This window comes from Apaloderma vittatum, unplaced genomic scaffold (assembly GCF_000703405.1).
Source record: "Apaloderma vittatum isolate BGI_N311 unplaced genomic scaffold, ASM70340v1 scaffold21030, whole genome shotgun sequence".
Taxonomy (NCBI): Eukaryota; Metazoa; Chordata; class Aves; order Trogoniformes; family Trogonidae; genus Apaloderma; species Apaloderma vittatum.
Window position 1 is genome coordinate 1 of NW_009693129.1, and position 16,617 is coordinate 16,617.

At 39.6% G+C, this 16,617-nt stretch overlaps 1 protein-coding gene across 1 annotated transcript; it reads left to right on the forward strand.

Annotated features, from left to right (window-relative positions):
- The first annotated feature begins 601 nt into the window (after positions 1–601).
- EFCAB14 (EF-hand calcium binding domain 14) lies at positions 602–14,632 on the forward strand. Its single transcript, XM_009878042.1, has 10 exons — positions 602–748; positions 3,930–4,075; positions 6,008–6,106; positions 8,835–8,945; positions 9,772–9,849; positions 10,675–10,866; positions 11,467–11,547; positions 12,235–12,346; positions 13,093–13,224; positions 14,040–14,632. Exons 1-10 carry the CDS (start codon positions 694–696, stop codon positions 14,213–14,215), a joined length of 1,182 nt encoding a protein of 393 aa, XP_009876344.1. The 5' UTR covers positions 602–693; the 3' UTR covers positions 14,216–14,632.
- The last annotated feature ends 1,985 nt before the right edge of the window (positions 14,633–16,617 follow it).

Sequence of the window (16,617 nt, forward strand, 5' to 3'; positions counted from 1 at the left end):
CTGGTTTAAGCCCTTGGAGCACTCCAGGGGCAGGTCCTGGAGATGTCAGCACGGTTCTCCCTGTGCATTCTCAGCGTGGCGCGAGCGGGTGCGGTGCTGCTGGGCTTGTGGACGTGATGTGGTTTTTTTGCTAATAAATAAGGTTTTTCAGTTAAGTAACAGCATTGTTAATGGGCTTCTAAGAATAACTAAAATTAGGCACTTCGCAGAGAAATGCAGGCTTTCACAGGCTGGGATAATCTAGAAGTATTTGTTATGACGTTGCAGTAATACCCGTTCTTGAAGCGTGCCTCCTGCCTTCCAAGCTCTCGAGCAGATGTTCCTAACATCTGAGCTTAGCAGGAAATTTTAATAAGGGAAGCCTGACAGCTGCGCTTAGATATGCTAGATGTGCCTCCTGAGGATAAACTGAACAGAGAGTAACAGCCTGATCTCACTGTATAGCCTTATTTATTCTTGGAAAAGCTCTTCATTAGCTCCTGTCAGCCAGACCATGTGCTGTTCCTGCACTATCCCATATTTTATGAGAATAGCATGTAAAATAAAACTTTTCTAGGTACTGTTGAATATTCACAGTCTGTTATTTTTGTATTATCCAGGGGAGACTATCTACGATGCTGCAAATTCTGCTACCCGTTATGCGCGTTTGTCATTCTTGCGGCTTGTGTGGTAGCGTGTGTTGGCTTGGTCTGGATGCAGGTGGCTCTCAAAGAGGATCTGGATGCAATAAAGGAGAAGTTTCGAACTAGTAAGTACAAATGTAATTATGTTATTTCACATTTGCTTTGGGCAGCGTGAAAAGCTTTAGTTAACTATTTGCTTATTCAAAGTCCGAAAATACAAATTGCCTCTGAACTGGGGAGTTCTCTGAGCCAAAAACACTTGGAGGCCTTGTGAATCTAAGGAAAATGTTACATACTCTTGCCTCCTCTGTATCTTCTGAGAACTAATCTATATCTTCTGGACTATGCAGCCTTGTAGTTACTTATACATACATTTCCAAAATTGCCGAGTTTGGTCAAACGATTAATGGAAAACAATGTTCTTGTCTTGAGCTCATTTAAAAACCTCTAATACCTGCTATGGCATTGCTGCAATTTGCATGTTGCTTCAGTATTACGTGTTTTCTTTGTGTCCTCTAAATGTTTATCTTGCTTGCATTGACCTGTTTTTGTTCAACTTTTATGCTGTGCTGCCTATGTTGAGGTGTTACATCATGTTTAATACTTTGAAGTAGGGAGTTAACGTGAAGTATTTTGCTTTTAGATCTCAGTTTTTTGCTATCTGTGTAAGATTTCAGCATTATAACTTCCGTGGCGCTGAGATATAATGGATAGTGAAATTTGCATGTAATGTATGCTCTCAGGTCTCTGTACCTCACCTCTGAATGTGAGATATCTTCTGATGCCTTATTTTAGCAGTGTTTAAAATCACATTTATTGAAAAGGGCAAGGATAAGCTGAGGAGCTGTGTGAATGGAGCAGAAGAGAGTGACGCTAAAGTGAGGGAGTTACATTTTGCCTGAGGAGCACCGCGGTTGACTCTGGGTTTTGCCCCATAGCATTGGTCTTAATTATAGAATTTTTGTGCCCACAACATGAAGATGACCGTAAAAATAAGGCTGGTGAAGTCAGTTCAAAAAGTAGGAGGCTGCTAGGGCTGGAGGTAAGCAGGGGGCTTGATTCTCTTGTGGTAAAAGGGATATTGAGGAAATGTGTCTAGAAGTTTGTTGCTGTTGGTGTTCAGGGCTTCCTGTTCAGGCGTGTAACTTTGCTGTGAGGTGGGGAGTTGGCTGCCAAAGTGGAACCTGCTCTTTGACTGGGAGTACGAGGAAAACTTTGCTGATAGATGTGCTTTTGTGAACTGATGTGCTTTTATGAACTGATGCTGAACTCTGAAAGTTAACCGTGACTGGTGTCCACCAGTTATGGGGGATACCTCCAGCTACAGGTGCTGCTTTGTGGCTGTGAGCGTGCCCAAGAGCTCTGCAGCAGCTGTTTCTGTGTTCTGGGTAAGCTGACTGCTGCTCCTCATGGACTGATCTGCTTTAAATATGTACTGGCAGGAAAAGTTTTGCACAGTGACAGCATCTGTTGGCATTGGTGTAGTTAAGTTTCGTCGTTCCTGGTCAACATAGACATCTTTGTTAAAAGCAATTGCTCTCTCTGAGCTTACTTTCCGGCACTTACAGATGTGTTTGTTTTCTTCTTAGTAGCTCTGATAGAAAAGCTGTTCATTTAATAACTCACCATAGTGATAAAATAGTCTCAGATTTCCTTGCCAGTGTAATAGCATGCCTAGAAACTGGATGGGAGTCTCATAATGAGGCACAGCATTAAAACCAACATAATAGGAAACGGCAAGAATAACCTGGCTTCGGAAGGTAACATTGTGCTTTGATGACACGTGTGGATGGATGGAGAGACAAAGGCATGGGATTCAACTGTCCTACTGCAAGTTTGGGAGAAGAATTTTCTTCCTCTGAAGCCTCATCCAGATTTTTTTTTTTCCTGTGAGAGCAGATTTTCATGCTGTTATTTGTATTGTTCTGTCATCCTTTGAGCAAACTGAGTATGGCATGAATTATTTTTAAAATTAAGACCTTTGCTTCTAGTATGTTTGGGGTAGGCAGAGATCATTGTGGTGTTTGCCTTCAGTAGTTAGTAACGATGCTAAGCATGCCTGTAGTACTTTATGTCCCTAGTAATGTAGAAACACCTCTTGAGTCTCACAGGACACGGTGAGAGAGGCAAAACAGAAATTAATTTGTCTACAAGAGCCTGTGGAACCTCAGACTTTGCATCTGACACAAGCACCTCACGCCCAATTAGCTGTGTCTGTTTTGGTTAAAATACACCTTTCAAGGTCGTACTTAAGATCCAAATAATACTTCTGGTTAGGTGATCAGTGCAGATTACCCTGTACCTAGAAATTAATGTAAGGACTTGCATCGAGAAAAGCGATGAGGGTTTTTGAAGAGACGCACGGCTTTCCAGTTGTGTGCGTTTGGGCACCCGCTCCACGGGCACGAAGCGCTCCTTGCTTGCCCTTTTGACCTGATAGATCACACGTGGGAATTTGTTCAGGGAGCTGCCAGCTACCACATAGGTCCCACAGCTCTTGGCAGTCTGGTGTGAGTGATATGATGGGCTGCAGGGTGGAGGTACAGGTTTTGGAGAACTCGTCATCTACATCTCAAAAGCTTTGCTTATTTGTTTCCCAGACCTAGGGATTTGGGATTGCCTAATAGTCCTTGCAGATAAACAGCTTAGTCACTGCAGACCTGGAAGAACTGCATTTCTGAGGCTCACTTAAATTGGTGTTTCCCCCTTCCTGTAATATTAATTGCAGTAACAACTGACTTCGTTTCCAAGGCCCTTGTTTAGTGATTTGTTTACCAACAGATACTAGTGTGTAAGCTTACACTTTTTTTTCAGCTGTCTTTCTGTCACACGGAACAACTGTAATCAGGTTAATCTCTTTAGAATTTAATGCAGCAGCCCCTTTGCCGACCTGAAAAGGGTCATTTCATGTTTCTCCTTTGCCCTGGTACTGGTGGCAGTTCTTATTTACAGTCCCATTACTATTTAATGTTCCTCTGTGAAAGTAATGCAAAATAACTGGTCTAAATAAAGACCTGCTGAGGCTTGCCAGCACGACAGTACTATTGCAACGTGTTAAATTTAGTACGGTCTCTTTGGATTTTCTCTGCAGACATTAGTACTCTTAAAACAAAAGAGAACTGTCATTCTGAACAAACACTTAATTCTGAATTGGCAATAAACCCATACGTAGAAATTGTTATTGCTTTCTTTCAGTGCTGTAAATGGTACTTGTGATTTGTTTTCTGCTTTTCAGTGTTGTTTACGTGGCCTTTTGGGTGTGGTTTTTTTTTTAAACAAAATTAATTATATTTTCATTTCTTTTAGTGGAATCTAATCAGAAGACATCATTCCAAGAAATTCCTAAACTGAATGAAGATTTGGTGGAGAATCAAAAGCAACTAGAACAAATTGAGACTGGAGAACTGGGGCTAAATAAAATTTGGATAAATATCACAGAGATCAATAAACAGGTAAGAGGGATCAATGAAAAGTGCTCAGTTTTGAAAAATAATAAAACATTCCATTCAAATTAATTTTTACATAAATGAATATCAAGTGCAGTGCTGAGCTTTTGTCTAAGGAATTCTGTGACCATACGTTAAACTTTTTTTGTTAAAGTTAAATTGAGTATAAGCCTGATTATTAAACAAGCAAAGAAATTTTGAGCATCCATTTGGACTGAAGCGTGTTTGCAAAGAGAAGTTACACGACTGGTGGAAAAACTTCAGACAGAACTTAAAAGAACCTGAGAACTGCACATTCCTTAATTTTCCTGCCAAACAGTTGTGATGTTTATGATGAGAAATTTTGATGTTTCAAATTTCCAAGTGTCTGCAAGTGTTCTGTAAGGGTGGAAAAGTTACCTGAATCAATGCAAGTTCATATTGCTACAAATGAAGTACTTTTGTCTTGTGAATATGGAATCTGCTAATACATACTCAGAATTTGAACCGATGTAAATCTTAGCTCTGTTTACGGGCCCAGAACTAAGCCACTTAACAGAAAGCTGTTTCTTCAGCTGCTGTATTAACTCGTGCTTCACACAAAGCGTCCAGCAAGTCTCTTATTGAAATTCTTGCCTTGGAGTGTAAAAGCTCAGAGCTGCTCACAGTTAATGGTATCAAGGTGTGTGTGTGGAGCCCTGCCTGATGCTGATGCTTTGGATTTAATTTTTAAGTGTACTGAGGTGCTTGCTCAGATTGATTTTTATTTATTTCTTTTTCTTCAGTCCAGTGCAGTAGGTAAGTACTCAGTGGGGCATGTAAATATATTTGCGAGTTTGACTTGCTTTCTTTGACATGTAACACTATCCACAGAGATTTGGGTGCTTCATTGAACTTTTAAAATGCTGTCATCTGCACCTGGGTGTTAAAGTTAATTGCACATGGTTCTAATGGACCCTCAAGTTTCTTCAGGGTCTAGCTACAGTCTGAGCCAGCTCTTCTGAGGATCAAAGTTTAGATGCTGTTGGGGTTTTTTTGTTTGTTTGGGGGTTTTTTGGTTTTGATTTCCCCACCCCCCCCATGAATTGTTGGAATATGCTGCTGGGAATTATTTCAGCCAATGTGCACAGCTGTGGAACCAGAGACTCTGCATGCTAGCTGTTCAGTGTTGGCCGAATGTAAAATTAGGATCTTGCCCATTTCCTCAGCTTGTGAAACAACTTTTTTTAAACCAGAAGGAAGTGGGGTTTATCCGCTGTGATTTTTTGAGTTGTCAAAGAGAAGAAATTATTTTTCTTTGTTTTGACTATGGATGGCTGCAAGTTGATCTTCAAGTGCTAGTGTTAGCAATTAATGGCTAGCATATAATTGGTTTTATTTGACAACATCTCCATTGGAATGAGTCGGTAATCTGACTAACTTGCTGTATGGGTCAGCTGACAGAAATCGAGCTAACTCATTGTACCTAGACTGTCACTGTTCCACTTCTGCAGGGGAAGGTTTGGGTGATGTGTGGAACTTTTTGCCCATCTCTTGGGTAGAAAAATTGCATATCTTCACTGGGTTTTGCCATGCAGGTTTGATTGCTGCAAACAAAAGTGAATGACTCTTTCCTCTGTGTTAGAGCTTCTTGCACAATTTTTTTAAAATCTTTCTGGGGCAACAGCCTATCTCTAAGGAGGTGAATGTAAAATGGGTAGAGGGTACCTTATTGAAAAGAAGAGACTTCTGTGGCTTTCATTTAGTTTAAAAAAATAAATCTTGCTTCTGTTGCAAGAAGTAGAATATTTTTAACTTAGCATGGGCAGGACTTCTAGGGACACAGGAGTGTTTTGTGTGTGTGTGTATATATAATTTTATCTTGTCTTGTTTTAGTGATACAAATTAAGTCATTAGTATTGGGAAAGATCAGAATCAGGATTACGTTTACTAATTCTAAATATTCCTTTTTGGTTTTAGATTTCACTGTTGACCTCGACAGTAAATCATCTCAAAAACAACATAAAGTCTGCTTCTGATCTGATTTCGCTTCCGGTCACAGTAGAGAAACTTCAAAAGGCAAGTACTGTAAACGTGGCTATTGCTGAAAGCATTCTGTGCTGCTAAGATGCAGATGGGGTCCTGGGGACAGCAGTGACAGTAGGAGTTGCCTGGATTGCATATAAAGAGTATTTCTTTCTCTTCTTTTTAAACTGAACTTTATATAGTTCTCTGATAATGTATGGTGGAACGTGTGGTAAAGAACTTGACGGCATTGCTTCTTGCTTTCTGGAGATGCATTTACTGTATCATGTTGTCAGTTCTTTACCATGGAACCTATCTTTCTGAATGCTTTCTTTCAAGATGCTAATCTAAATATCATTTGAGACACTTGCAAAAAGTCTGTCTGCAGTTTTACAGCTCTCCTTGCAAAGAGATGATTTGTTTAGCTTTTATAATTGGAAAAGAAAATTAATTGCTTTCTGGAAAGCTTTCTCATCTTGAGGGTATAGAGTTCTACATCTGGCTCTGCATTTACAGTCTTGAGTCGAGCAGGGCTCCAACTTGAGAGCGGTGGGTCTGGAACATTAGCATGGGAGCTTTCTTGGTGTTCAGTATGTGCATAGCAAAGCATAAATTGTACTGGGATGGTTTTCTCACAATCCCTTGAAAGATGGGCCCTACTGGGTGCAACAAGCATACTTCTAAGGTACTTTTCCTACTGTGCACCTTAGCTGAGTGTTCTTTACCAAAGAACTGTCCTGTTTATTTTGGTTTAAAAAAAAAAAAAAAAAAGAGACTTGTCAGAGCTTCCCTGATCTTCCATGGCAGTTGTGTTTATTTGGCAATAAACATTTTATATTGGGCTAACACCTAATGGCATTCCAGTATTTGTGGCTTTTATGGGTTTCCACTTCTCATTTGTTATCCCTACAAAATTAATGTATAATCAACAAACTAGTCCTACACAAAGCAATTAGAATTTGGCTGCTCAGGCTGCTCAGATTTCTTTTTCTGGGAGGAGTACGAAGCTATTTCCTAAGCTTTTAATTTGCTGTTAAGAGTATGCTGGCTTTTCATTGTGTCATCAGAACTAAGTCTTAAGGCAATACCTATTCTGGAAACTGTACCTACTTTATTTGTGTATACGTACATACTTATGTATCTATATAAAAATAGAGAAAACACTTGCCATCTTACTGCCTTCAGTACTGTAAGGACAAAGTGTTAGGGCCAACAAGTTTCAGTTTGCAATGATCTGCTGAACAGCAAGGCTTTTTCATGTTGAAATAAGTCCATCCTTGGTCAAATTTTATGATAATCAAAGATCTTGGGAACTTTTCAGTCTCTGCTGTTGAGTCTAAGATGTTAGATGTGGCATCGGTTCCCTCTGTGCTCTCGATGCCATTTTGCTTTGCACATCTGTTTTGCAAGGTTGATACGATAAAAACAGAGAAAGTATTCAGAGATTTACATATAACAGTTTTAATGTTTTGTGTCCTGTTAATGAAGAGCAATAGGTTTCAAGATTTAAGATTTTTTTTGACCTCTGTGTGCATGCTGCACTACCTGCTGTCACACAGGACAGCTTGAGTCAAGGCGGGTAGCCTGGCTTTTGATAGCCCTGGTGAAAAATTTCCTGCCTTTTCTTGGAAAAAATCATCTGTCAGCAATCCTGGCTAACTGTGTATGTCCCAGTGGACTGGAGGTTAGCAAATGTGAAGAATTTTTTTTTTCTTTGTTTTACCGACTGACAGAGGTATTAAAAATGGAATGAGAAGCATAGTGGCATGCTCTGTCCTGGTACTATAACTTCCTCTAGTGTTTGTGGATGTCCTAGCTGACAATCTGACTCTGATAGGTGCTCTGCTGTCACAGCTGCTCCAACACCAGTGCAGCTTTACACAATAGTTACTTTCTGAAGTTAGAACTGGAGCAAGGAGGGGGAAATTGATGTAGGTGAAGGCAAAGGAAGGATGAGATGGGAGTAGTCAGAAGCAAAAGTCGCTGTCAGAGCACGCTGACTCTATCTGCAGAATTCACGGGGGCTTCCCTGATGCTTCAGAGCTATTCTTTGATGCTAAAAAAGGCAGCACTTGCTTGAAAATCTAATCTGTAACCTTTGGTGGACTAGTTCTGCAGTGTATGGCTCTGATGGGTAGTCCTGAAAGACAATTAGGGCAGGATAAAACAGTGATGTCATCATCACAGAATGATTCAGATTGGAAGGGACCTCAAAGATCATCTCGTCCCGAACCCCCTGCCATGGCAAGGACATCTCTCACTAGATCAGGTTGCTTAATGCTCCATCCAGCCTGGCCTTGAACACTCCCCAGGGATGGAGCATCCCCCACCTCCCTGGGCAACCTGTTCCAGCGTCTCACCACTCGCAGGGTAAAGAACTTCTCTAGACTATCTAGTCTAAACCTACAGTCTTTCAGCTTCCATCCATTACCCCTCATCCTATACAAATACTTTATGTATTTTTACCTTTTTTTTTGTTTTTTTTTGTTATTGTCAGAACAATGTATTATTTTGGAGTGGGAGTAGCAAACCTGTAATTTTGGTCATCTAGCTTAAGCTCTCATGGTGCAGAGTGTGTCTCTGTTTATTGGCCTGGAGATGCAATGGGTATCATTTGCAGTTTTATCTGCAAAGAAAATTCTGAATACTTTAAATTGACATGCATATTTTTGTGACAGCTTACCTGCAGTTTCACTAACAAAACATCACGTTTAGCAGATGGAAACTTTGGCTCAGTGTAGCTTGAGGAAGGCTGAGATTTTTGTCATCTTCTTTATTCCAGACTGTAGCAAACATAGGTAGCACGCTTACCAGTGTTTCTCATGATGTTGAAAACATACAGACAGCTATTGAAGAATACAAGAAATCCATAGAAATACTCCAGAATGACGTGGTAAGAAAATGTATCGATTTAACACTGTGTTCTGTGTGGTGTTCTGCTTTATGCCTTTGAAATATTTTTGAAGTTTCACTAGGTACTGGTTGGTATGTTAAATAAATTAAATCCCTGTGTGGCAACTCCTGTGTGGCACCAAGCATGTATTTCTCAGGAGCCGGAATTGTTGGTCCCTGCTCTTCTTCTTATCCTGCAAATTTTTCCTTCCTCCTACACAGTTGCAGAGCCTTGGGAATCTCTGCTGCTGTGTGATGAGGGTTACTGCTCGTGGTACCTGTCTGCCCTGTCTTGAAATTGGGGATGGTGGAAGCATTGAGAATAGAGTTTCTTGGTTGAATTAAGGATGAAATTACTGACCATCTTTACCAGAAACTACTCACTGTATTTATACTGAGCTCTCACTTGGTGTTAACAAACTGAGCTAATAATTAAAGTTTTTCAGCTAAACTGCAATACAGCATTACTTTAATAAGGATACTTGCAGATAAAATCTAAATTAAAGACTTTATAAAATCTGATTCAGTCAGTGGGTGCTAAAAGAACATTGCAGATATGGCAGTGTATATGGTACAGTGAAACGTGCATCACAATACTTCATTAAAAGGAGAAAAGCTAATTAGGAGGGTTTAATTAAAATAAATTTGGGCTTTATATGTTTAAAAGAGAAAACTCTAAATTAGCCTAGTTAAAATACCAAATGCACCACAGACATGAGTGACTGTAATTTTAGTTACAACCTGCCAGTTATTAAAAGCTTAGTTGTTTGGGTTTTTTTTTTTTACAGACATTTGGTAACGTCATTTTCTACTTCTTTCCTTAGAAGGAGTTAAAACCAATACCTTCACTTCCCTCCACTGTTGTGCCAAGAACGGAGAGAAATCAAACAGAAAATTGCAAAAAGGTATTTTTCTCCTTTGTGTAAGGAATATTAGTACAGCTATTCCTGATATGTAACTTGTGTGTGTTGCAGTACTGTAGTTTACAAAAAAGTATGATTTTTTTTTTTTTAATACAATACAGACGGTATCCTTCAAAACAAAATATAAGGTAATTTTGCTGTAGTTTTTTCCTGTGTATGTGCAAACAGGGAAGTCTGAGAGTATATTTTTTTGTTCTAACTGGATGAGGAGTAAAAAGACTGAAACGAATGTCCAACAAATTATAGATGTGCTTTTCTTATGTAAATGAAAATGAGTTAAAGGCTTTTTATGGAATAAATTTTATGGCAGGGGAAAACTGAGTAAATTTGGGAGTGGCATTTACTGAGTCACCCACAAGGAAATGAGGTTTGGAAAGCAAGAATTCAGTGACAAAAAAATAAAACAAGATAATGTGTGGGTGTTGAGCTGAATGGGTTGAAATGGGATGATTACATTTATTTAATCTGTTCGATATCTTCCTCAAAAATGAGTCTTGTGTATAAATATGCCTAGGACATGCTTTCCCTCAGAAAAATATTTGGTGTGTTTACTAAGCTTGACCTGGAAAACGAGATGAATAGGCTTTCTGTGCTTGCTGGCAGAGCTGAAGCAATTACATTAGCGACAAAGAGGTTAGGCCTGAGGAAGGAACACGGTTTCAAACTTTGAAAGCTGGAGTAACTTCAGCCGTGTCTGAGGAGCCAGTCTGAAGCCTGCCTGGTTAAACTGGGTCAGTCACCACGTTGTTACCAACAAGAGCGCTGCAGAGGTTGAGTAAACTGACATGTGCTGCTTTGGTATTTCAGGAAAGCCAGTCGCTGCGTGCAGCTTTGGAGGAGTTAAATAATACTGTAGTGGTGTACCAGAAATCGAATGACATCAAGCTTCTAAATGTGGATTCAGCCATTGGTAACCTTAGCAGGAGGGTTACGCTGTTAGAAAACTCTCCCCTTGCTGGGAGTAATCTGGACAAAAGAGACAACTTGTCTACCAGTGTGGTAAGTATGTGATTACTGAACTAGTAGTTCCAATATTTTCTAGACACTGGAATTTGTCCATATTTCTGAACAGATAGCCAACATTATGAGTATCTCTGAAGCAGTCATTTCTTCTCTGTAGATTCAACAGAAAAATGTCCAAAACACTGCAACACTTCAGACTTGGGTGACTACTTGATGGGATGGGATTTACAAAGCTCTTTAGCTATGTTTTAGGAAGGCACTCTGGCATAGGTCTGTTAAGACCCTTGGGCCTGTGGATTTTTCAGAGGTGCTTAAATGTTTAAAAACCAAACAAAAACCTCAACCTAAATATGTTTGTAAATCCTTGCAGTGCCCTACTGGGGCCAGTCTCTGAGAATGCATTCTGTATATTTAGCAATAAGGAAGATGCTGACATTGCTGTGGTAAATTACATAATCTGCTGGCTTCATGTTTATTCTATCATGGATTTGTTCTGTGGGTTGGGTTTTTTGGTTTGTTTTTGTTCTGTTTTTTTTGTTCCCTGTTTCATGCTTGTCAAAGTTGAAGGAAAGGATCTGTATTGTAGAAAATAATAAGCACACGAATAAACTCATCTCCCCTCCGTTTTTCCTGCAGGGGAGCGATGCAACTACCTCTCTAAAAGTGGAAAATGAAGATCAACTAGATAATGAAACTCACGCAAATAAAGAACTGAAGGTAAAGTAAGGAAACACAAATTACACCGGTTTAGTAGAGCACGTCATTGTCTTTATAATCATATTTTAAATGAGACTTAATTGAGCAAAGATTGCCAAGCAGGCTAATCTGATCAATTTTCTTCTAAAAAGTCCAGAGTAGAAGGATAGTTTATGCCCCCTCTCCCCCCAGTTTGGGGACAGGAAGTCAATTAGGATGGTAAAAAAGCTGTAATAGTTTGAAGTTTTGCCATTCTGACTGCATATGGGATAACATAGCAGGGCTAATGTGGTCTGCATAGCAGAAAAACCTTTGAAATAATTATGCAATTCAATTAATGTAGAAATGTTCACTTCAAGTATGTTTGACTGTTTTATATTATGATAATTTATATTTTTCATAGTCTTGCTCATTTATATGAGAAATAAGGAAATTGTCAGATTCTTTTGAAATGGGCGTCTGCAAAACAGTGGCTTAATTTTCATGTTGAAGTACCTTTTCTAACAGACCTTATGAATTTATTCCTTATGTCTTTCTGTAGATTATTTTATTTTAAAGCCTTGTTTATAATTTTAAACTTGATCAGCCTGGAGACCTCCGAGTCGCTCAAAAGTACTTACATATTTTAAATTACTTCTTTTGCTGATCTTCTCCATCTACTGAAGCGGTGCTTTTTAAGAACTTTTTTTCTTTTTCCTTTGTATACAGGAAACAGAAACTAGAGATTCTCAGGTATCAACACTAAAAGAGAAACTTCAGCTGATCAGTGCACTCACAGGCAAGACAGAAAACGACAGACCCGTTGAGGCATCAAAGAATGGTAAGAATGTCGTATAATATTAATCCATAAATCTGAAGTTTCCTTGTGTAATTCAAAGGAAGTGGATAATTCAGACTGTACCTTTTGGTTTTGGTGAAGATTTCAGTGAAAGTGGCTCTAAACCAGAAAAGTGTATTACTATAAAAGTCTGAAGGTGACTTTCCATGCCTATAGCAGGATTCACATGCATCAAGAGCTTGTATTTGAAGGCACACAGTAGAAAATTATACCCAGTAACACCTATTTTTGCTTTTTCAAAAATTTGAGTGTAACAGAGGAAAAATAAGACTTGAAATACTTCAGTACAGTAGAACTGTGCTTGTTAATCTGCTAAGCAGCAACTTGGAGCTTTAGACCTTGCTGTTGGAGAAGATAGATGCCTACGTTGACAAGGTCAAAACAAACCAGTTGGGCAGAGGTAATTTTCTTAACAAAGCTGTTAAGCACTTTTGGACTGGGAAGAAGAAAGTACTTCGAAGTCATTCTTTGTATGAAGTTTACAAATGCACATCTCGTAGTACAGCATGAAAGATGAATCTGTGTAACTGTCCAAAGAAAAGTTTCCTCCTTTCTGTTCTTCCAGCTGTTGATAAAAGGGGAAAACACTGTTGTATTCTGAAATGATTTTGTAGCATTCTTTTCCCATACAGCATCTGTGATTAAAAAAATAAATCGGTTTTATCAGATTGTTTTTCTGCTAGCTGTATTTCAGTGGAATTAGACTAATAGAAATTATTTCGAAACAGTTGAAAGTAGTGCGAGTACTACAACAAGGCCCACAGACCTTTCAAGGCTGGCTTCAAGGTCAGCTGATGACAACACAAAGAGTAACGGACAGCTGGGACATCTGTCCGTACCAGGAATTTCCAGCATTGAAGGTATGTCCTTTCTAGGCTTGCCTTTCCTTTTTCTGAGTATTGTGATGAGTGTAAGTGGAACAATGGAAGTGTGTCTGGGTGTTCTGGGACAAGTGAGGTCAGTTTTAAAAGCTTGAGAACTATGGACTTTAAAAAAAAAAAAAAGTAAAATGTAATTAAAACCCCCCCAAACCTACAAACTGTGATTTAAACAGGAGTGAGCACTGTAAGTATCCATAATTTGTTTTGACTAGCAGAGTGCTATACCAGGCCCTCTAGAGATGGGGAGAGAAGTCAAGGGCAGAATTAGGGTGCTGAAGGAAAATAGAGTAGGTATGAGTATGGATGTTTTTGAGTTGTTTGGGGTTTTTGGTTTTTTGGATTTTTTTTTTTAAGAGAACACTGCCTGGTCAACTTAATGGCTTCTGGATCTTGCTGTTCAGTCTCTTCAGCTACTGAAAGCGCAATGCTTTGCATCAGGGAATGAATAGACACTTTTCCCTTTATATCATCTGTGCTGTTGATATAGCAACAGTCATTCAGGGCTTGCTTTTATGGAGGATAACTGCATCTGTAGGCAGTTAGTGGTTGTAGAATGGCTTCTTAGTTGTGGCCAGAAATAGGGATTACTTTTTTACAGTATAATGTAACTTAATCCAGAAATGTTCATGCTTATTTTTACCATAAACTCTTACCGACACTTATGATGATGCAGAAGGTGAACTACATGCTTGGGGATGCTTTATTTAATTACTAGGTAGTAAGACACAGTGCAGTAAAACTGGAAGAGCAGCTTATAGGATATTGCTACTTTTCACTCCTTGTTGTCTTTGCAGATCTTCAGAATTTGTTTGAAAAAGCAGCTGAAGATGCTGATGGAAAACTATCTCATGAAGATCTTCAAAAGCTGGTTGGCTCTACAGCCCAAGAGTCACAGAGCTTTAAGAAATTTGACACAGATGGAGATGAGAAATACTCATTACAAGAACTGCGATTAGCATTAGGTCTATAGGATAAATATTTAGAGAGATGATACTGATGGATGCTACTGTGGCTAAAGGAAACTACGGGACATGAAAAACTACATCTGCACTTTCCCAGTGTTTTACTGATCTTTGGCGCTAAATTACTGTACACCTTGCCACTTTTTTTTTCAGTTTGCATTTATTGAAAAGAAATTTACAATTCTATATGTCAACAGGACATAATATTGGGACTGTGTTGAGATCCAGAAAATTCCCTAACTTGGAAACATTTTCCTTTCATTCTTTCCTTTTCAAGGGAGTTCTTGTTTTTAATTTAAAATGTGTACATACTAAAATAAACCTATGGTTTTATATTTCACTGAAATTTGCCTTAAATTAGAGAGCTGCACTTTATGTAGAAGCAGAAGGGAGTCTGTCTTGTAAAGATGGGCTGCTTCTGCTTGTAAATATCTGAGGTAAATTATGCATATTTAAGGGGAAGATTGTGTCAGGGCCTGTGTTGGTAGTAACCTGTTTGTAATGAAAGACTGAGCCTAAAAAGAGCTGTTAAGAGCCTCAGCTAAATTTCTAATTTTGACAAAATATATCCATGAATGATTTTGGACTCAGTCAAAAAGCAGGAGTGGTGAATCATGCCCATCTATAGCAGGATTTATTTTTAGAGGGAAGAGTTGAAAGTGTTTTTTTATTATGAGCCTACAAGAGCAATTACCTACCAAGTGCTTGGGTTTTCACTTCAGCATTCTTCTAACTTTGCTGTATTGTGTCCAGATTGTACTTTGTGAGATGAGCCTATTTAAAAACAAAAAATAAAAAATTAGATAACTTCAATAGATGCTGAAGAGGTAAAAAGTCTGCAACGCAGCTTGCTGAGTAGCACCGCAATAGTTCATGTCTCTAGTAGGATCAGCGGTGTGCTGATGGTCTTGCTGTGTGGTCACCGGGTTACTGTTGCTGCCAGTTTCTTCTGTCTGCTGACAGACTGTCCTGGTAAAGCTCCTGGTTACTACGAGTGGCTACTAGGAGCATAGCGGGTGGGGAAGGCCTGGAGTAGGCTTGCAGGCTGTTTCCTGACTAATGCAAATGTGATCACTTCTTGGTACCTTTACCTCTTGTGTTCTCACCCACAGAAGGATGTAAAAAAGCGGGACAGGAGTGTCCAGTCGCATCGGCACTTTCTGCTGACAGCTGCCTTGTGAGAGAGGTTTCCTTACTACAGAGGAGCATATGGGTTTGTTTATACTAGAGGATCCTAAACACAGTGTGTGTTTATAACCTTCTGGAACATAGAAAATTAATTTTGCTGAAGGCATTTGCTTGCAGGCTAGATTAGGGCCAAGTCAGATGATTTTGCTCACAAATACCACGAATATTGTTGGGAGGCTTTTCTGCATGATTGGTGAACTAAAGTTGCCCACCTCACTCAACCTTGGTTTATATGGAGGATGGTTCATAACTGTTGACTTTTATGTCACTTTAGACTGGATATTTTATGAATAATTGTATTCTGGAAGTACAGATTAGTGAAGGAATGTACAAAACAGAACCCTGTTACCCATTGCCTAGGCTTCGTTCACTGTTGCTCTTCCATCCTGTTTGGGTAACGCAGACATGACCCAATAGGGAAATGCTTTTGCTGTGATGTTTGAAAACATAGTATTTAAAAACCAAACCAACCAACCTTGGCTTTTGAGAGGACAAGAAGCCAATGCTTGCTTCTTGCCTCTTCTCACTCCCTTTTATATGCTACTGTATAACTCATTAACCAAATTTAAAAAAAAAAAAGAAAAAAGCAATAAAATGTAACCATTCTGGTATTTTATTTGTACATACTGTATCATAGCCATATGCCAGAGTTTGCAAATATTTTTGGAAGTTTGATTTGTATGGAATTTAACTTACCTTAAAATTTAAGGGATTATCGTATTGCTGCGTCAGTTAGTGTTTTGGCTTGTTGCAGTCTGCTTTACCTTTCTGAAAGCTCTTCAACAGCAGCAGTGAAGCTGTCAGCGACAGACAACCGGGTAGCCGAGCTGGCCAGCGCTTGCCACGGGAACACAGCCAGCCCGGGGGCTACTTAATGTGCATGTCTGCAGCGCAGTCAGTCACTCATTGCTGTCCGATGGGTTTGTGCTGTCAGTTTAACGAGGTCCGGCCGTCCCCACGGGCAGGGCTCGCTTTTCCTTGGCCTAGGTGGCTGGTAGCAGGTGTGCTGGGTGATGCTGCTGGTCTCCATCCCGCATAGCTTTCCAAAGCCCTGGTGCTGGGTGTTGGTAGACTTCACGCTGCAGAGGACAGAAAAGTCACAGGTGAAGTAAATACATTCACCCGGATTCGCTCTCCGCTGTAGCTCACGCCTGCACAGGGCCTGCTCCCAGCCTGAGGCGAGCCCGAGGGAGGAAAGCCATGTCCGAAATTTAAAAAAAAC

Coding starts and splice junctions, on each gene's coding strand:
- EFCAB14 (XM_009878042.1), top strand. CDS start 694: ATGCAGGTGGCTCTCAAAGAGGATCTGGATGCAATAAAGGAGAAGTTT. Junction 12,347..13,092: donor CGTTGAGGCATCAAAGAATG/GTAAGAATGTCG, acceptor ATTTCGAAACAG/TTGAAAGTAGTGCGAGTACT. Junction 13,225..14,039: donor AGGAATTTCCAGCATTGAAG/GTATGTCCTTTC, acceptor TTGTCTTTGCAG/ATCTTCAGAATTTGTTTGAA.